General features: G+C 44.1%; 1 protein-coding gene across 3 annotated transcripts; it reads right to left on the bottom strand.

Annotated features, from left to right (window-relative positions):
- Positions 1 to 64: 64 nt before the first annotated feature.
- On the bottom strand, positions 65 to 18,469 carry BAG3 (BAG cochaperone 3). Of its 3 annotated transcripts, none has more exons than XM_042818554.1 (4): positions 18,286 to 18,469; positions 6,564 to 6,917; positions 4,156 to 4,488; positions 65 to 1,390 (listed from the first exon to the last, which is right to left on the bottom strand). In XM_042818554.1, the coding sequence occupies exons 1-4, from the start codon at positions 18,454 to 18,456 to the stop codon at positions 614 to 616; spliced, it is 1,635 nt and encodes a 544-aa protein (XP_042674488.1). In that variant the 5' UTR covers positions 18,457 to 18,469; the 3' UTR covers positions 65 to 613. The 3 variants fall into 3 exon arrangements, with proteins under 3 accessions (XP_042674488.1, XP_042674487.1, XP_042674489.1); XM_042818553.1 differs by having other exon boundaries at positions 4,105 to 4,488; XM_042818555.1 differs by lacking the exon at positions 4,156 to 4,488.
- Positions 18,470 to 22,076: the final 3,607 nt, after the last annotated feature.

A 22,076-nucleotide genomic window follows, 5' to 3' on the forward strand; every position in this document is an offset into this window, starting at 1 on the left:
GAAGAGTGCATTTGAAACCGATTGCAGCTCTTACATTTCCAGCTCATAAAATCACAAGACTAAATTAGGCTTCTATATTATTTTATTTCCCTCTTAAAATATAGCATTGAAGTCCTGCACACATATAAATATCCCTACAGTTTCTTACACACTTTCTATCCACCATTGCTTAAAGTGCCCAACTGTGAACATTAAAAATAAAACATTGCTGTTACATGAGTGGCTACACTTAAAGACCAGTATTCCAACAATGCAGGCCTTTGATTGTACAAAAATCACCTGCAGAAGAATACATCCTAAACAACACACATCAACATTAACCCAAAAGTTGCTCCTTTTCTTTTTATTTTTTTTTCCTCCACTCAGCAGATCTAAAAGAGATTAATGTACAGAGTTTGTTTTTGAGAACATGTTTTTACATAGTGTAAGAATAAAGGATAAATGCATTACTTTCTTTCTAACTCCCTCCTTCCCCACAAGTGTTTACTGCGTCCCAAGCTGCTATGTTGATTAAAAACCAGTTGAAAAGAGCTCTGGAAATGCATGCAACTTAAAATTCACTTAAACACACTTTAAGTTACGAAGTCTGAGAGATTTTAATTTCAGCACATAGTTATGGCTCGGTTGGATTGTTAGATGTGTTTGTTGTGGTGGTCAGATTGGTAAACACTTCCTCCTTAGTTTCAGGCTGATGTCTTTCCATTTTGGTTTCCTCTTTAGCATCTTTATTACTGGTATCTCCCTTGCTCTTGACTACCACAGGTTCAATCTCCATGATTTCCTGTGGCGACTTAGGCTCTGCCAAGGTTGGCTGAAGTCCATCAACTTGAACTGGTTCTGGGACATCTTCTGCTTTCTGTTCAAGTCTTTCCAAAATGTTCTGGACCTTCCTTACACCATCTCTCCTGGCCTGACGCACATCCGCACGACCCTCGGGGTCCACCGAGTCTAGGGCTAGCAATTCTTTGGTCAAATACTCTTCAATCATCAAGTACTTTTTGTCAGTTTTCTTGCCTTCAAAGGAGTCGACTGCCTGCTCAAGCATTTGTACGTTCTCCAGAATTGCCTCCACTTTCAAAACACCTGGATGCTTCTGAGGTTCTGCTGTTTCCATCGTCTTCGATGTCACAGTTTCTTCAGGAGCAGGCCTTTCCTGTGGAGGAACAGCCTTAGCTGAACAGGGAACCTTTTTATCAGCTTTCTCTGCCATGGCTGGAGGCTTCTGAGGTGGTAGTTTAGAATCTGGTTCTCGGTAGGTGACCGAAATTGGAATATATGTCGCAGGCACCTCAGTTTCAGGTGGTGGTGGGATTGTCTTGGTTTCAGTTTTGATTTCAGGTGGTGGAGATGGTCTTGGTGGCTCTGGAGGCGGGACTTGTTGCTGAGAAACCTGGTGAAGAAGACAAGTTTGTGTTGAAACACAGTCAACAATGCTCCTTATTTCTTTTTAAAAACAGGTAATAACAATCACAGAAATCAAAAGCTTAGTTCCAACATTTTTTAGGAAAGGTTCCGAACTGCAGGTACTTAAATTGAAATCTAGAAAACACCCCAATTTTCAGGAGGTGTCAGTTTCTTTTCTTCTGAAATCTAGGCCATTCAAGCTATCTCAAATTGAAGTACCCATAAAAGCCACTGGATGCTCTTGAAAATCAAGGACTTAATGCTTAAAATATAGGAAGTACATTAGAAGCTGTTGCCAGGCATTTGGCAAGAGTACTTCCAAGCTCTTTTTCCCCATTGCCTTATGTCTTAGAGTGGTCCAGTAAGAGCAAGACGAGCAAGAGAGCTAAAAACAGGAATGAGAGCACTTGGAACAGAGATTGAATAGTTTCCCCATTTTCCTTTTACTGTTACCTTCTCCAGTTTCGCCCATCCAACTTTCAGCTGTGGCAGATGTAAGCAAGCTGTGAGCCTCCCCTTTTGCTCCCTAAAGCACCATCCACATCACGAGGACTTAAGCAGAGCTACACAGCCTTCAAACCCAACAGGGGACTTGTTTCACACTGCTCTTGTTATCTTCAATTAGCTATGAATTTTTGTTACATACTCTTTCCTGTGTTGAACTTGAGGTTTCCAAATCACAAAAAGCTCTGTGCTCAAGAGACCATAGGTACTGCTTTTGAACTATTGCAGCGAGTACCAACACCAATCAATTCTCAGATACCAAACTACAACCCACTAAACTCTGCTCATGCCTACTAAAATCAGCCCTACAAGCAGTTTTATAAGATAGGACCTTACAGCAAAGCTCCAGCCTGACTGAAATAAGATTTCAGCAGCTGTCTTTAGTATTTTCAACACTTCATTCTTAGTGTGTCAGTATTTCTTGAAAAGCTAGCAGTACTTTGGTGGGTTTTAAGCTCATCTGGGGCTATTCTCCTTTCATTTCCCTACTTTAAAGATATTAATTTTGTTAGTGCTTATTTTTAGTGATTCCATCTTCTCAGTTTTATATGCAAAGGTTACTGTGTCAATCTTATTATGCCATAGTTACTGGAGACAACCAGTATGATTGCTACAGATATAACAGGCATCAAGTCAGAAACTTCTTAAAACTGATAGAAGTGTTGAAATCTTATTCCACAAATGGAATTCGTGAGATCTGTGCTTTCTTTGTTTTGCCACCTCCTTGACTTACCCACTGTGGTTGTACATGATTTTTTGAAAGGTGGTAGACTCAGCTCTCATGGATTTAGATAAAGTAACATACCCGTATTTATATTCAAGCTATATATATTGGCCTGCACTGACACTGTTTTACCCATTAAATATTAGATTTGTTTAGGGAGCTCAAATTCTCACCCTTTAAAGATAAGCTAACATTATAAGCTATACGTAATTAATGATGCAATCTTTATTGTTTTATCCCAACACCTGGTTTTCAAGAATACTCATCTAATTCTGCTCCTGTCATTCTCAGTGTGGAATCCCTGAACAGAAGGAATCCAGGGTCGTTTTTATGTCACCCCTTCCCCTTGCATACTAGGAAAGACAACCTGAATAATGCTGTTAATTCTTAACTCAAAGGACTTCTAAATGTAGTTTAAGAATTTTTTTGTTTAACATGAAAAAAATACATGCTAGAAAGGGCAGCAATCAGCATCAAGTATTATTCCCAAAGAGGTAGATTCACAACTTACGTTTCTCAAAAGTTTATTCACAATTTGAATCAAGATTGAGTCCTCCCTGTGGCTATGGGGTCTATTTACTAATAGCATATTGCTGGAAGACAAAGGGTGTAGTTTCAGTCTTTTTTCCTGATTTTTTTTTCCCCCCCTCAGATTTTCAGTTGACGAGCCTGCAGGAACCTTATAGGATCAGTTTCAACAAAGCAATTGGCATTTTAAAAATCTAAACGAGCTTTTAAATCTCTGAACTGGGAACACCAAGTATTATTACCTGCAATATGGAATGCTAGAAATTGGCACTTAGTGGTAGAAGTAGGGAAGAGGAAGCAGGAGTCATACTTACTGTGAAAAGCATTAGTTCATTATACATATGGATGAAGAGTTATTTGAAATGCCAGTATAACATACACACGTCAGTCAAGTATAAGTCTAGTCCTCAATTACTTGGAAAATCATTAAGCAGGTAGAACTTTCCTATTCTGAAGTTAGAAAATTGTTCCAGAATACTCAGCTATGAACATGTAGAAGGAATAAGAAGCTAGGATTAAACTTGCTGACTCTTTCTCCATAGCTAAAATTACTCTGTGTATTTGATGCTCTCCTGAGTGGTTCTGAGACTTCAATAGGGTATATTTACAGATGCCACAAATCCCATGGACTTGATTGGCTTCTCAGTACCATATAATGCAATATCACTGACCTCAGAGTAATTACACAAAACTGTACTCTGAGGAGAAGAAAATCAAATCATGTACAGAAGTGATTTGCTTAATGTATTTCAGCAATTCAAAGACTTCAGAATCCTGATAGGTGGAAAGATGGCTTGATGCAAGCTTATTTCAGGATCTCAGCAAGTTTAAGAAATGCTTTATGTGCTTTCATGTTCCTGTGGGTATGAGCCACTGTTTCAGCTCTAGCCCAGCATGGCTAGCAGAGATAAGTGGAAGGTAATAACCCTCCCCACTGTACATACCTGAGGTCTGTCTACCACTGTCTGCACTGTGATGGGAGTTGAGGGCTGTACCTGCTGGGTGATAACTCTGGCAGGTGAACTTTCACGGCTTGATGCACCTCTCTGAGAGGCTCTGAATGGAGACTGTGCTCGTGTTGTCTTAGGCTCCCTGTCATCTGGTTGAATTCTGGGAAATACTGGTTGGTGGGCTTGGTATTCACTCTGCTGGGCAGGGTAGTGTGTCTTCTGGGCCTGATGGTAGCCTTGTGGTGGTTGCCTTTGGATATTTTCATGGATCACAGGAATTGAAATATAGCCACGAGGAAGCTGGTGGCTTCCTGAATTGGATCTGCCAGACGACTGAGGGGAAACCGTTGGAGAATCAGAAGCTCCAGGAGATTGAGGCTGCCATGAAAACAAAATCCATTATTAAATTAATCCGTTTCAGCTCATAGCACTTTTCATTTTCAAAGAGAAATGGAAACTGAACTTGTGTTCCCACGTGCAAAAGATCTACTTCCTTGGTTTGGGTTTGTGTTGAGGTTTTTTGTTTTGTGGTTGTTTTTTTTTTGCCTCACTAGACAGACCACAGAAGTTGTTATGATGATGCTCTCTCACAAGTAGTAACCTGAGCTACAGCATTCCCAGCCCTCAAGTAAGCAGGGAGTGGATGCTCAGTCAGAACGTTTGCTGTTTCTACATGGCTACTCCTGTCTAAACCTGTTAAATGTGAGGCAAACTAAAGTTAAGCAAACAAATTATGTACTGCAGGCAAAAAACAAACCACTCAGAGGCACACAAAGCTCAGACTTCTGATCTCTCTCACGCTAACAAATTTACTTTTTTAAGCATGTAATTTAGTGCACTGCCAAAGCCTGCTACATGTGGCTAATGGCCCTTCACCCCTCACTCCCCCATGAGGCTTTCCAGCACATCAGCCTTGTTGGCACCAGGAGTGATAGCTGCACTAGCGTAGATTTGCTGTTAGCAGAAGCAAGCGTTGGGGAAGCTGCATGATCCAGCTCCTGGTATTTCATGTTATGGTTCTGCAGCATCTGGGGAGAGGCATTTTATTTGCTCACAGCTCACTCCCTCCTCCTGCTGTGCTAGTCCATCAGCTCACTTACTCTGCACCAACTCCAGAAGCTGATGGACTATTCTCTATTCTTGAACTCATGAAGGAGAGAAAAAAAATTATTTCCTGACAGGTTTATTCCATAGCTCAGTGAAAAGCCAGGTAAGACTGGAGTTAGTACAGATGGGAGAGCAGGACAGTGGAGCTGGAAGCAGTAAGTAGGCAGGCAAGGTGGGAGAGGATAGGGAACAAGATGTCTTTTGTGCTAGTGAACTGCTCACCTCTGCTGCCCATAAAGCTATAAATAAATGCTTTTTCTTATTGTACATATTACCAGCACTACTGTGTCAGTGCCCTGGTCAGTTAGTGCCCATGCCACCTAAGTTTGTGACAGCAACTTCTCCAGCCCTCAGTAGTTATCTCAGAGCACATGAGATGTAGAAGACTCTTCTGAAGCAATTCTGCATGTAATACAAAGGTATATTCCCAACTGTATTAAGATGAGAGAAGGAAGAACTAAGCCTCCCATCCTTGTACTGCACGGATAAAGCAGCAACAGCTGAGACCACCAGGAAAACTGCAAACAGAATTTTAATTGTGTTCTTCAGGCACAGAAACAGGGTTTAGAGAAATACCTGCCACTGCTGACATGAAAACTTCGTGATGTATTTTCAGACTGATAGAGGCTCAATTTCCTGCTTATTTTACTTTGAATAGAAATGAGATTAGTGCTTTGGTGTATTACGAGATACCACTCCTGCTAATTCTGAAGAGATAACAGACAATCCAAAATCCTGTCTTTTGAAAAGCAAAGCGAGGAGGGTGACTCTTTTTAAAGCAGTTGATTTTAACATACAACTGAAAGACAAAAATATTTCACAATTCACTTTTAGAGCTGTATATGCAAGTCTATACACTTAACAAAACCAGAGTATTAAACTGGAAAGCAGCATAGCCCCACTTCTGAAGCAGCTCAAGCTGTCAGCTAATTGGCCACTTGTATTTTTGTGTTTCTCCCCTTGCTCACCTTTGTTTCCCACAGTACAGAATCCAGAAGACTTGCCTGCGTTCCCAGCTTGCAGGGTAACCACTCTAAGCCCTACAACAACCCTCACCTGATGCAGGAGCACCTGCACCACTCACAGGCTCATTTACAGAGAATGTTTTCACACGTTTGTTTCTGCAGAAATCGCTTGATAACAAAAGCGGGCAACGCCAGAAAAACGTCAAATATTTCTGCTGAAGTAACTGAGCACTTTTGTATTTCAACACTCTAGAAGTATTGGGAAAATGTAATCCTGTGGCAGGTTTGGCTTTCCAAAGGATAAAGTACTCGTGTGACATTCAGGTCATACATGGCCGCAAAGACCAAGGCAAACACACCCCAGCAGTACTGACGAGTTACCTCAGGTCCGTGTGTCGCTGGAGCCGGTGCTGCTGCAGCTGCTGTTGTCTGTCCACATTGTTTATCTGCCTGGGAAGCCTCAGTTGGTCCCCTATGAGGGGACTCAGGGCTGGCATAGGCCCCCCTCAGAGGCGGCTGTGCCTGTGCTGCGGTGGGCACGGCTTCTGCTTTGTATCGCTGTACGCCGGGCTGCGCAGCGGCAAAGTATGGGTGCTGCCTGCTGTCGATGCCCTCGTGGATGACTGGGATAGGGATGTAGCCGGCCCGGAGCTTGGGGTACACCACGTTTCCTTCCCGTGCCGGCAGCTGCCTGGGACTATCTTGAGATGGGCCATTTGCTGATGACTGGGCATCCTAGAAATTAAAAACATCACATAGCATTTGCTGGTAGCTCAGCTCAACATACCACATAAGAAAGCTGCCATAAAGGTCTGTCTAAAAGCAGCATCAGCCAGGCATGAAAAGCTCAGCTCCTCAGGTCTGTGCCAGGTTAGCAGGCAGGAGAAAGGAAGCTGAACACCAATTAGCTATGAGCCTTTCATCCCCAGTGCTGATGAATACTAGCCGAGGCACTAAAACACCACATTACAACAGGGTTTTTCTGTAGCACTCACTATTTGCAGACAGCCAAGAGTTCAGCTGCCTCAGGTGGTACCACGCTAATTAAATGAGAGCTTGAGGGACCACAGATGTTTCCTTAGCTCCCCTTCAAATCCACCTAGTGTTATGGATAACAGCAGAAAAGAAACTTACAGGATTTATCTCATCAGAAGAGCGGTATTTGTTGGTATTGTGCTTCCTACTGCCTATCTAGAGTTACTGCTGCTTCATTCTGAAGACACTCACAGCCAAGAGAGGATCCACTTCAGTAGATACCAACAGGATAGCATAATGAAGAGGAAAATGCTGGAAGGTTAGATAATACTAATTCCTGTGCTGCCCAAGTGCACTCACTGGACAATGTCAAAGCTCTGGCAAGGGGGATAGTGCTTTGTACCAAGATCCCTCACAAGTCCTCTATTAAGTTCTTCCTGCATCGGTCATTCTATTTTGAGGCCCAGCTAGGGCCAAGTTCCAGATGTATCTCTAAGTCGGATCATGTAACAAGCACCTCTGTCATTCAGAGGGTAATGTCATTATTCAGTAAGAGGAGAATTTAATAAGGGGACATATGGTACAAGCGCTAGAAACCCTATTTTTAGGTTTTTTAAACTAACTATTTTTAAAGGGGTGTTTTAGCAGCAAAAATATTTAGTTTATGTAGCTTCTGCATATTTAATGAATCTGTATAGTAACAATTAACTATTTTACCACTATATATTCCCCCCCTCTTTTCAGTATCTCTTTAGAACCAGTTTCTGAGAAAACTGTAGAGAATGAATGCTATTATTCAGGTACATTTATAAAATAAAGATAAGTACAGAAAGGAATAAATTTAAAGTCAGAAGCTCTTGCTTTTGCCGATTAGAAATCCCCTACAAGCAAAAAAAAGAATTCTGAAGGAGGTATGAAGGAGAGGCCTAGAAAGTTCGCAGCGCAGGAACGTGGCTGGCTTTTCCAGTTACAGCACAAGGATGATCTCATGCCCAGCTCTGCACCAGGAGCCACCATGGCCAGATGAGTCATTTTCAATTCACTCCCCCAGGAAGCTGCTCACGACTGCTGAACGCAGACTGCTCTGGTGCCTCAGGACACCAAGGACTGACAATTATCTGCCAGTTCTACCTCATCAGTGATGCCCCCAACACAGCCCTGAACACGCTGTGCTGCCAGCATGCTCTCTGCGTCTGCAGGGACACGTGGCTATGCCAGAAAGTAAGTTTGAGAGACACTCAGCGAGTAACAACACAGGGCCATGTCAGGGCTACATGTCCACCAAGCGCAGAGCCACGCAAGCTGCCTTGCAGTGAGGAAAACTGATGATTCCACAGGCGGAAGAAGCACCTTGCTGCCTGCTGCTGACTCAATGCATTCTGCACACGCTCCCACCAGCTGCTCAGCACAGGCTCTGTAGTGGTGGGAGCGGGCTGGGGTGTAACCAGAGAGCTGCAGCCCACCTTTAGGCACAGCTCCCACGGCTATAAAAAGAAGTTGCACTCGCAGTGTGCATTGTCAGGCGCCCTGCAGAAGGGTCAGTTCTGGGAGAAGAGGTAGAGGGGGTGGGTGGGCCAGCAACATGTACCCTGCCCTAGCAAGAGAAGGGTATGGAGGAGCTGCTGCACCTGGGGACAGTCCCTTCAGTCTCTTGAAGTCATGCTAAGTCACAAATAATCACAATATTCAGTGTCCCACTCCCCCTGCTGTCACAAAGCCCTTCCTAGGAGCCTGGCTCCCTCCCCTTTATCTGCATTTTCAGCCCTTTTACACTGACCTCACTCTGAGCTATCTCAGCACTCTGACAGATCTGCTTCTGTAAGTTCAGCACTGATAAAGAAAGAAAAGCAAGCGGCTCAAAACCAAAGAAAAAAAAAAAAAAAAAATCAAGTTGAACTATTTTTAAACATTTCAGTTTAAGTCCAAAGTGAACTTTTTGCAAGTTTAGCACTTTTTTTTTTTTCCAAGTGGAAGCACAGGCTCCTCTTTAAGAACCACAGCATAAGCTATGCTTTTGTAATTCATCATTCATTCTTACAGCTTCAGAAAGCCTATGCTTCTTCCTGTGGAAAGTCAGCTTTTAGAGCTGGTTCTTTGTTCCAGGCTTTTTTCCCCTGTAGTCAGGAGGCTTGGGGTTTTTCTGTTGTTGCTGCTGAACAGCAGTCAGGAGTAGTCTTCAGCTAAGGAAGAAATGCCATTTTTCCCCTTCTCCCACCACCAGTAGCTCTGAGGCAGACAGATCACAGTTTTGGGAGAGGTGTTTTCATCACAATTGCTCTTCCAGCCCCACAGTTCCCCTCAACACATAATTAAGATTTAACTCCATCAACAGCTGGTGACATTGGCCAGTTTGTACCACCGCATTCTCAGCATTCCTCCTTTTCTGTTCCCTCTCTCCCCACAGTTTCACAGGTCAATGAACGTGCAAAATTAGTGTTTTGAAATACCTCATGCTGAGGAATGCCACTGTAACACAGTGTCTGAAGACTAAAAAGCTCTTGGTTTAGTCAGATGCAAGAGGTTCAGGCTCATTTTTAAACCAGGATCCAGTACAACACCTCATGCACAGATATCCCCCAAAGCGAGGCTCTCAGCAAAAGAAAAAGGTTCTATTTGGTGCAGGGGAGATGAGCCTTTCTAGCCCTGACAAACTGGTTCTGGAAGATCGAAGGAGAAACTGGGGTGTGTCTGGGGATAGTGTGACAAAGGGGAGTGGAGCCAAGCTCTGGAAATCTCTCCAGGTAACACCAAGAGAAGGGACATGCAAGTTCCCTGAATGCTTTAATTCTTAAGTTTCATAGCACAGCCACGTCAGGGAGCTAAAATGTCCATTTCTAGTCTCTACCTGCCCTCTAATAAATATGGCTTTTGCTTAAGAGGTTAACAAGTGTTATCTATACAAGTCAAGAGTTCACACAGAATTTATTGGTTGCATTTTTATTTGCATTAAAAACCTTAGTTGTAGGTTAAATAAAAAAAATACATACAGGAATATACTCCTATTACTGCATGAAAGCTGAAATAATTCCCCTTCCCCTCATTCAAGGAAATGAGAAGCATTTTTATGCTGAACTTGAGAATAATTCTAAGCACCAGAATTATGAAGTTCCCCTGAACTGGCAGTCAGCCTTACAGGAGTGCAGGCTGTGGTCATACACCATATCTAAGGGACAGAATCCCCCAAAAGAAGGAAGTACAAAAATACCAGAACTCTCCCCAGGAAGTCTAGAGATGCGAACAGCCCTGGTCTGCACTGCAGGTAGGTTGCAACAACCCCACGAACTCAGATGCAATCTGCTGTTTCAAGCACTGATGCCAAAACCAACAGGGAGTCAGTGCTCTTGGCCACTCAGGGCAGAGCAGGAGCACGCACTGCTCTGTGCACACAAAGCGTGGGGCTGCTGGAAGACCGCAGCGATCACACCTCCTGGGAAGGGGACATGTGCTTCTGCTGTGAGGTCATCGACACGATAAATAAAGGTGCAGCCAGCACGAGCTGTGCAACTGGAAAAAACACTTCATAGCCCACATCCTACACTTGGCTTCCCGTAGGAAGGGCACAGCCAGGAGCAACAATGAAATCCTCAAACTTGGGCACAGACTGCATGCCATTGGGAAAAAACGCAAAGAGATTGAGACAACTTGCAACGAAGTTCCCTGAACAGCTGCACCATCTGCAGGAGTGGACAATGACCTGAAGTGCCCCAATGACTGTTCAAGTGCTGTTCCTGAAACACAAAAACCTGCAAGTTCATTCACTGCTTAAACTAGCAAGTGCCATTGAAGGCATCTAGATGGCTGTACCAGTGTAACAAAACTGGTTACAATATCCTACACACAAATGAGATTGCTAGAAAACTTGGAACACGTGTGGAATCTTCCTTTTGAAGCTGCCTGTTAAATATGTTTTTCATTCCTCAAACACTACAGTGTGCTACAGAAAAGGTTCAAAAACAAGTTCCCATCACACACTAGCACTTCTTAAACCGTACAGACATTATTCATAACACAGTAAATCCAGTTCTCTGAAACATTATACACAAAGCACCTTTCACAGCTGTTGCAGAGTAACAGTACAAATATTTAAGTTTTTTACTTGTTTTCTAAATATCATCTAGCAAAGGAACAAAGTGCTGCAAACACTACCAAGACAATAAATGTGTGTCTTTCTGTATGCAAGCAGAAAGTCTGCCAGCTTCAGTATGGTTCTGAGCTTTGAAGTTGCTGCCTTGAAGAGTATCATGCACATAAGAGAATCCTGATTGCTCCAGTGACTGAGGAAGTGCCAGAACCTGACAAAACCTGATATGACAGCAAAAGTCCTGTGATGTCATGCCCAGATTTCAGGAAGCAGGGAGTGATACAATTTTGCTCTTTCTGAATATAACTCAACAATATAATGAAAGTAAGTGACTGAAACATGACAAGCTCCCATTCCAATCTAAGAATGGCTTACCAGTTTTATTTACAATTAAAAGAAGTTTCATGGAAAGGCAAATCATTCACTATTACAAATAGATTCCCTATCTACTCGTATTTCACTTTTAGCCACACTATTTCCCTTCCTCCTCTGTTGTATTAAGAAGGTAAACCAAAATTACAACTAGCCTTGCTGCTGATGGAGAAGTCAGCAAATCCATATATTTGTTGTAACCTGGTCTAAGTACTGAAGAGTGCTTTATACTTACGCAACGTTATTCAGGAAGAGCTTTTCATTAATACTTCTTGGGGAATTAGACACACGGCGTGGGAGAGTGTCATTTGCTCCCAGCACTGACCTGTAGCTTCCCACCGCCATTTCAGGCACTGAAGGTTTTTACATTTGTATTCTGCTGAGCAAAAATTGTGCTCAAATCATAGAATCACTGAGGTTGGAAAAGATCCCTAAGATCACCTAGTCCAACTGTCAGCCTATCACCAATATTGCCCACTAAGCCATGCTTCTAAGCACATCTACACATTTCCCAAACACCTCCAGAGGTGATGACTTAGCCAGCTCCCTGGGCAGCCCATTCCAGTGCCTGACCACTCTTTCAGAAAAGAAGTTTCACCTAATATCCAGCCTGAATATAGATACACTGAGCACATAGGTATTTGAGCAAGATATCATTAGCTGATGACTGAAGGAAACCATGAATAAGCTGAGGCTCATGAGCTGTCTCCGTAGACCTTCGTGTCAGTCACAACATGTAACCTATTTATACAACAAGCTGCTTTTGATGTTGTATTTGCTGAATGCTGCCTTTTATTTCGTAACATCCACATGCGTAGGCAAATAGGTCTTTTGTTCTCTCTTGTATAAAACAAGATGATTGTATGATAATTACAGGTATTACATTAATGTATGCTTTGACTGATGGAGCACAATGATGTCATTAGAAACAAATAATCACTATTAAAAATTGAAGAGGACTTCTAAACCTAAGCTCTTCAGAACTGAGAGCCTTACTGGAGCAAACATCTTGGCCATCCTGAAGACCATCTACCTTGTTTCTGGAATTAAAACTGTTCTCTGATCACTAAAGCCGATTCTTTCTTGGGCTAAGATGTCATTTTGGCATGACATGATGACACTTGCCCTCTCTGCCCAATGAGTACAAACTGCCCACTAACAGGAAGCCTTGGGTGGGCCAAACTGAACACACCCCAAGAAAGCAAGGAGCAAAGAGTTCTGAGAAGGGGAGTTGCTGTCACCCATCCTGTTGGATGAAACACATGAAGAAAGCCCATTAAGGCACTAGAAAGTTCCTCATCAAGAATCATGAGCCTCATTTACCTATTTGATTGCTGCCTGCTTACCTAGGAAAAAGGCAGCCAACTTATTGGTTTCCCAATTAGCTGGAAGCCAGAAACTTGAAACACAGAAGGGAGTACAAGCCAAACAGTGTCACAAAAAAAATAAATAGCTAACAACTGAAGAGTCAGTTTTGAATTCTGTAGGTTATACAAAAGGTCTACATTTTCATCTAGAATTCATTTGACAGACAAGTTTTGAGACCTCACTTCTCTAAGCAACAACTTCCCAGCACTATAAAAGCACTTGCTACCCTGCACCTATCTATCAATTATAAGACTGCCATCAGCCATGAAAACATGCTTTCATGCTACCTGACCTAGTGGGTGATGTCACACAAGTTGCTTCACCATCTTATGGTTCATTTTCCTGCCTATAAAAACAAAAAACAAACAAAAACAAAACAAAAAAAAAACCCAAACAAATATTAAAAACAGTTTCTGCAAGGTTATTTGAAGATACCTGGAGAAACAGAATGTTTCATATCTGTAATTAAATACAGTAATATAAAATATTTAGCTTGGCATAATTGAGAGGGCACAGCTGCCAGAGGAAAAAGATGAAGCTTACCTAGAGAGGGATACTGTCTGTGTACCACAGAGCGTACCAGATTGTTATCTGCTTTATCATGGTTCATGGTGAACAATTCTATTTTTGGTACAGAAAAGCCATGCCTGTGTACAGGTGAAGTGTTAAAAATATGATTCCTAGCTACGAATGCTGGAACAAGTATTCGTTCTCTTTAGATGAAAGGTATGATGTACTTGAACTTGAGCAGAACCAGGAAATCAATATCTTCCTTACTTCTCCTGGTGTATGACTTCCCAGGCACATTACTTGTAGCTAAATCTTTGATCCATCCCTCACTTTCAAATTAATTGGTGTCTCTGTATATTATTTCCCTGTTTACCATGTTCTACTGAGTGGGGCTTTAAATAACTACACAAAGCAGCTTCATGGAACTTGGAAGGGTGCGTACTGGCTTTGTCCAAAAATCCCCTACTGACTACCTTACAGCTTCTACATATACAGCAGATAGAAAGTATAATAGCTCAAATCCAATGACTGATTTATTATGAAATGGACAAACCACAAGCCTGACTGTGACAGAATACTTATCAGCATAAGTAATGTAGAAAGCAGTGCAGGTAGAAGATCCAAGTGTAACATCTTGCCATATCCTTCCACTGCTGTGCATCACTGTGACACAGAAGTTCATAGAGGCCACACTGAGATTTCAGAGCAATTTCTAATTTGGTCTACCAAGCCTTTCAGTCAATTTGAATGTGAGAAGTCAGCACTCAAAAATAAGTTCACTCCTAAAGAGATGGGAACTGAGTGACCTATGTCTTATTTGGGGAAACAGACAGAAGAGTCATAACTTACCCGCAAGGGTGAGGATAGATACAGTTAGCTGTTCCTCAAATAACACAGAACCCATCAGTAATAGATTCAGATAGCTTTCCCTCCCCTTAGGTTTAGGCCTCTGCATTGTTGCAACCAATAAATGCACCACTTTTATAACTGCTCTCAGACTTGAAAGCTGTGCTGGCCACGGTCTCAGACCTGAGGCATTAGTGAGCTATCGATCTCCACAGTGTGAGCTCAGTGAAGCTCAGCACAGTCAATTCCTTTGGTCTATTTTTAGTGGCAGCATTTCCCATTGGGTTTTCTGCACGTAGAAACAACATATGGAAGGGGCATCAGTAAACGCTAACACAAGCTTTGCTACTTTTGTTTGTTTGTTTTCTTTAAACATCATCTATTTTTATCAACACTTTGGGGAATACCAAGTAAACAATTTATCATATGACAACCTTGCAGAAAGCATGCTGAACTACAGCAGCTCAAGTTAACACAGGAAAACAGATAAGCATACGAATAAATAAATAAATAAATCAACAATCCCAGCAAAGAAATAGGAAGAACAGTGACACTGCTAGTAAATACTCTCTTGGTAAGTTATGCATATGTATGCTTCATGATATTGATTGAATTTTTATTTTATTTTATTTTTTTTTTAAGTGACTTGCTATTAACTAAACAGACACTTAAAAAAAAAAAAAAAAATCATTAGTTTACCAGTAGGCTTTGATGTTTCTGTTAGTAAATATTTGTCAGCCATCTGCAGAGTCGTGGCTTGTTTCTCACTGGATATAATGAGAGGTTTTCTGTTCCTCCTCAGTAAGGTCCCCCTAGCCCAGTGGCTCCATACAAATAACTGGGAACAGTTAATAAATGTGCAAAGGAAAGACGTGTTATTCTGTGAAGACTAGAACAGGCTAAATTGAATAAGAAAAAAAAAAAAAAGAAAAAGCAACTTGAATCAGTGAATAAACTGAGCTAGTCATTCAATGCAAAAAATCAAGGTGTGGTTCCATTCATTTTAAACAACTCTGTCATAGATTCACACTTGACAAGAGCCATTTCTCTTTCTGCCTGATGATACAGGTACAGTTACTGCAGTCAGCACAGTTACACTGACAGCAAATCTAGAGTAGGAGGACCAAGATCAGCTGTTGGGAGAACGCAGCACCTTACGGCCACAGCCTGCTTGCTCAGCTAAAAGGAGTCAGTTAGCTTTGGACCTGTGCTCCACTCACTGCCCAGTGCAGGCAACAGCTCACTTTTTGCCTATATCTCTGTAAAGACGGAATATTTGGAGAGGGAATAAGGATTGATAAAGACTATCATAAAAGGAATCAATAAAAGTCACTGGTTTCGCTGGGTAACATCAATATTTAATCCAGAAAGCAGCGTATCAGTAGAGTCAGTACAAGTTTTGTCTGTGTTACCACCCTTGACGAGACATGGTCTGACACGAAGTCAGCTTCAGCAGTTCCCTGATCACTCCTGAAACCCCTCTCACTGAAGAGAGACTAAGAATAATGCAACTGAGAAGCTGTCAATGCCTGGCTTTTCTGCCTGTATTTGAAAGCAAAAAGACTTCAGAAACCATCCATTAATTCAACCATGTACTCTTAATTCCGGGCTCCAACAAATGGCCTTGCAGCATCACTGCAAGCTTTTGGCTTCTCTTAACGCAACAGTATGTCAAAAGACCCAGAAATCCACCTTCCAATACTACCTCTGGAAGTATTTCTCTCTGTGACCAGTCCCAAAGCATACATGTGTCTGTTTATAGTGAGCAGTGACAGATGTTGCTGTGTGGAAAAAAGTGAATTCCACACACACACACACACACACACACACACACACACACACACACACACAAAAAAAAGAGTTGAAAAGCAGGCGCAACTTTTTCTCTCTGTAGTAATACTCACAAGTTGGCAGCAGAGGTGGCACTTTATGTTACCACAGATTTAACATCAGATAGGGATGAAAATTTGTTTTGTTTCACTCACCCACTCAAAACCAGCACTGATCCATTAGAGCACTTCAAATCCTGTTTTTATACAATTATCAAATGCAGCTTAAATGTGATTTCTCTCTTAAATGGGTTACTTTCAAGTGCTATTTCCATAACAAAAGCCTTGAATAAATAGAATGCTAGGACTTTCTATACTTTATGGTTCTAAAAAGCATATTTTTATTGCTGTAATAGCCAATGTTAGCAGGTGCCTCATTACCACTCGGAAGACAGCATCCAGAAATGAGTTAAAGCTCTTTTCCCTATTTCACTCTCAATATTCACATCGCCAAATTAGATTAAACAAGATCTTTTTCTACCAGAATTATACGCTCAATAACGGAGTTGAAAATGGGGGTGAAAGGCTACACTGCAGCAATTACAACGCATTTCCTCAATTCCAAACAGCACTTTGTATCTGCGAGTGTAACTGCACAGCATTACGTGGCTGGAGCTGTGGGAGAACAGAAAAGCACAGCCCCTTCACTTCTGTATGATCCTCATCTGCTTTCACACTGAGCTTCCTCTTACGGTCTGCACTCATAAAATGGGCAATTAAATGTAAGAACTTCATGTTTCCTCAAAACACTCTTTCATGTTTTATTCCTCATTTTTTAGGAGAGACTCTTGAGGCGGGGGAGAGGGAGAAGTTGTACCAGTTACATTGAAGACACATTTTGGAGTTACCAAGTATCTTCCAATGGTTCTATGTAACACAGAGCATGCCACACAAGGGGCTTTTTTCCCCCCACAGAAGCAGTTCTGCCTAAGATGGCAGCCCAGGCAGCACTGATCTCTCCCCACACTAAGCAGGCTGACAGCTTTCCCCGACAGGGCAGCAAAGCAATGGCCACAGCCAGCGCTCACTTGGCCGCGTCACCGCGATCAAAGCACTTGGCTGCTGTGCAGCAGGCTGCCAGCTCCACGCGCGCCACGTCCAGGGAGCAGCTGGGCTCTTCCAGCTGACTTCCAGCAGGCCGGAGCCGGCCCTGGCAGCTGAGAGCCGGCGCTGGGCTCGGGGCCAGCCGTGGCTCCGCGCAGTCCGAGGCAATCTCTTCCAGCACCGCTCCAAGCAGCACCGGCCGGGGTCCAGCGCGGAGCGATCCTGAGCCTCGTCCTGACAGCAGCGATGGGCGACATTTTAGGTCGTGAGGACGGACAGAGATCCTCCACCGGCGCTGCGATATTACGCTTCATCATTGCCCATTTTATGGGGTTGCAGAAGTAAAGGCGAGGCCGCGCGGTCGGCCGTACCCGGGATGAAAGCAGCGTTGCTCGCTCAGAAATGCAAGAAAACCCCACAGGATCTGTTTTTCCACCACTCTGGCAACTTGCAATGCAGCTCAAGTTTCTAGCACTTTCTGTTCAGTCACCGCTTTAATACTAAGGCGGGTCACACGGCCGCAACTTCTGAAGGCTCAGAGTCTGGCTCCGAAAAGCCACTTTGCGGGTCCCGCTGCCCGCAGCCATGGACATATTAGGACTGAGATGGAGCTTTTCCCTGAGCGCGCTTACACACAGAAGACAGCGAATGACAGACTTTGTAACCAGACCAAAAACAAAACAAAACATCCGAAAACTCCTGAAAAGTCTGAGTCGCGTCGCTTTGAAGCGCTGTACGTCGACTCGGCTCATTCGCAGCCGAAAAAAAAAAAAATAAAAAATAAAAAAACCCAAAAAAACACCCAGCCGAGACTTCCCAGGGCAGGCCGGGTGCACTTCACCAACTTTAAATAAACACCCCGGAGCCGAGGTATCGGATGATTTAATGCACAAAAAAGGGACTGCAGTGCGTCAGAGACAAAAGGCAGCTCCTGGCCTCACTGCATTGCCACGCGCTGAGCCGCAGCCCGGCCCCGGCAGCCCCCGGCAGCCCCCCGCCCAGCGCCCGGCGCCGGGCTCCCACCTCCCCCCTTCCCCCCCCCCCCCCCCCCATAGCGCAGCCCCCCAACCCGCCGTACTTTGGCCGCGTCGCCCCGCAGGCGCGGGTCGCTCCAGGTGGTGGTTCGGCTGTTGTGGTCCACGAAGAAAGGCCAGCCCGTCTGCGGGTCCACCTTGATCTCCCAGCCGGGCGGCAGCGGCTCGGAGCCGCTCTCCGTTTGGAGCAGCGGGGAGTGCGTGGCAGCGCTCATGCCGGAGCCGGGCCATGCGCCGAGTGCGGGGCGGGGAGGCCGGACCCGGCCGCTTTATCCGCCGCCGGGAGCGGGGGGGCGGAGGCGCGGGGCTGGAAGTGTCTGGAAATCGGCGCCGGCCGGCGGAGGAGGGGAAAGGGGAGGGACGGGGAGGAGGGAGGCGGCCCAGCCCGGCTCGGCTGGAAACTTCTGGTGGCCTCCAGTACGGCGCGGGGCTGCGGGTGGGGAGCCCCGGCGGGGAGAGACGTGCTGGGTGCGGGCTGGGGAGCAGCGCTGCGGTCCTGAATGTTACCGCTCTGACAGGTGCTGCTGCGAGCCTGTGATTCTGTGATTCTGGTGCAATGGAACAAGAAGCCACGAGCGTCATCCTTGCTGATGCCTGACTGGTTAAGGTTATGTGTGTCCAACCCTGGCAAGTAGCCCAAATAATGCTTGTTTCAAAGTTGCAGTGTAGACAGGCATTGTACTTCAGAATCGACTCTTTGATCGTTCTCGGTGCATCTCAGTCTTAGGATTCAATGACACTGAGCAACATCCGAAGGCAGTGTGTGTGTCTGCTCCCAGACCCATCTGTCAGCCAGCTCCGTGTGCTGGCTGTGGGTTACAGCACTTCACAGCGACTACCTGCAGCCATCTGAGGGGCACGCGTGGCCGCAGATGCCTACTGACAATTAGTTACTCTGCTCAGTGAATGCCGAGCCCCTGAAGTGCAGACATTCTCTGCTGCAAAGCTGCTCCGAGGAGGTAGAGGTGTGCATTCCTCCAAGCAGATGTTCATTACCCACGTGCATCACTTCAGAGGAGCTGCCTGTGCACACCCGGGGACAGTCAGGGCCTTGTCAGCTCAGGGCAGGGTCACAGATTGGCGTGACGCTGATTGACACTGACACTCATCCATCCTCTGACAGTGAGGTCTGTTTATCACACTGCTGTCCATGATAATTGCTCAGCCTTGTTCCTTCCTTAGAATCATAGAATATCTCAAATCGGAAGGAATCCAAGTGAAGAGCCGTGGGCTGTCATGAGTGCTGCCCTCAGCCTGCTCTGTTCCAGGCCCAACAGACCATGGAGCTCAGCGTTCCTCACACACCTCTTGCCCTCCAGACACTTCATCTTTGCAACCCTTTGGACGCTCTCGAGTAGCTTTATGTCGTGTTTGTACTGTGGCACCCAAACTGCACAGAGTACTGAGATGAGGCCACAGCAGTGCAGAGCAGAGCAGGACAACCACCTCCCTCGACCAGCCAGCAGTGCTGGCCCTGATGAACCCCTTCCCACAGCTCTCCATCTTTGCCTTCACAATATTTGTGTCAAGAATCTCAATATCAGAGACCTGTTCTGCTTCTTATCTGTAAATTCTGCGGAGGAATTTCACTCCTTGTCTCAGAGCAGAAAGAGGCACACTTAGATCATATGTTCTTGGTAGCTTATGGCAGAGTCCTTCCCAAGTCAACAAAAGCAGCTGATTCAGATGTGAGGGACACAGATGTTAAAAGGGAAATTACTTGTGTATGCTGAGAAAGTAGTACAGATGGGTACTGTATCTGATGGAGTGTATACAGAGAAGTGAATGGGTTGCTTTGTTGCTGATAGTTAGCCACATACTTAACAGAGCTAATAAAAAAAGGTCAGCCACTAGGTGGAAATAAAAGGAAAATTCAGGGGAGCAGCTAAGAGTCATAGGCTAAATGTAGCTGTGAGTCTGTGCCTTGCTAAGAAACAGGTCAGAACATTTCACCCAAATTGTAATGGGCTGATAGGTTAGAATCTGCCTGAGCTTCTTCTGCAGGAGCAAAACCCATGGTTGCAGCATCTGGTTGCAGAGATGAGCATGGACTGAGAAGGGAAAACATCTGAGTGATTGATTTGACTTGGCTGAATATTGTGCTTTTCCTCTTAATTAAATTATTGTCCATGCTAGGTAGATTTTAGCCTCTCATAGCTGTAAGGATTGCTGGGTAGGTGGGTTATTAGGCACAGCAGTCCTGGGATTCAGGTTTTGTTGCTGTGCCATGGCTGCTACCCTGAGGTGATACAGCTCATAACTTACATGGTTCTTAGCCATGCTTCAGACCAGAGCGGTTTGTGGAAATGTTCATATAAGGAATTATTGCTCAGCAAAAATCTTAATCAGCTCTACAGGGTCTTTGCTCACTTCTTTGTCTTCAAAATTGGCTGATTCAAGACCAAACAAAAGATTATTAGGTGGATCAGCAAATGTTGGTGGGGGTGGTCTGCTCTTCACATGAGGATGCTGGTAACAGCTTTGTCCAAGATTACAGAATCATAGAATATCCTGAGTTGGAAGGGAGCCATCAGGACCATTGAGTCCAACACATGATGGAGCAGAATGCTCGTGTGGGCTGTCCCCAGGCTGCAGAGCTGCCTCCTCACCATGCTGCAGGGCTAGTTGGGGTTATTTGAAGCAGCACTGCTGTAGGGATGTCATTGTTACTCACTGTATAAACAAGTAGATACCTCTGGTATATCAGGAAATAACACGTCTTGTGGTAAGCTTTAAATTGGCTTTTCAATTTATTTTCTGAGCAACCCTCACAATTTAGCAGATCATTTGAACAGAAAAGATTTATGAGCTGAAACGTTTCTGGATGAGGTATTCCAGAAGGCTGTTTCTGATGAACCTGTGGATAGCAATCTGTATGGCACGTGTCTAGAGCTGTATTTCTAATCAGGAGTCAGTCCGTGTTCTCTGCTGGAGTCATTTCAGATTGAGTCATAAGAAATCTCTGTCAGTAAGTGCAGCAGGCACATGGAGTCCCTCAGTATTCCAATTTGAGATAGATTATGAATTAATCCACCCCCATGACTTCCATAGTTTGATGTCTCACCCCAAAGCAGAGTGCTGGGACTGATCCAGCTCCCTGCCTGAATGTCCTGTTCCAGGTGCACAAAACACTTCAGATAAAAGCAAAAAGGTCTCAGGTGAGGATTCTCAAGTAAGGACTCTCTGCAAATTACAGCCACAGGCATGGATGGATGTTTGGTTTTACGGTTTGCTCAGAAAGGTGGATTTTGTTTAATTGACAGCACGCACACACACACAAAAAGAGCTGCTGATACAATTGGGTGCCACATTTCAGAAAACTGAAAATGCAGTGCCTTTAAGAAAGCATCACAAATCAATGCACAAACAGTCTGATCTCATATTGACTGCTATATTGGTGCAGGAAGTGTACAGTGCGTGTAGCTCACCACATCATCTGTTCACTGGAGATACAAGAGTAACATGGGAATTATTTGACATACAAATATAGATCTTATGAACTTTAATAGAAAGTACAAAGCATTAATAAGAAAGCAGATGGCTCAGTTTGCATGCTAAATGGAGAAAAGCTTTTTAAACCTGCATGTTGAAATCACAGAGCAGTCACAAAGCACACACTCAGACTTCCAAATTTCAGATTTTTTGAATTTGAAGGAGGCCCCACAAGCTGATTTCAGCGCAGTTTTGCTTTTCCTTTATTTTTCCATATGGGATGCAACCCTGCCTTAAGTCAGGGAGTGACTTTGGCTGTGTTCAAAACCACTTTAATATCTGTGATCTATATGCAGAGAAAAGAAAATTGCAATACGGAACAAAGGCGACAGAAGAGATCCGG

This window comes from Centrocercus urophasianus, unplaced genomic scaffold (genome assembly GCF_019232065.1).
Source record: "Centrocercus urophasianus isolate 14NV4802_14NV808 unplaced genomic scaffold, USGS_Curo_1.0 seq_17, whole genome shotgun sequence".
NCBI lineage: Eukaryota > Metazoa > Chordata > Aves > Galliformes > Phasianidae > Centrocercus > Centrocercus urophasianus.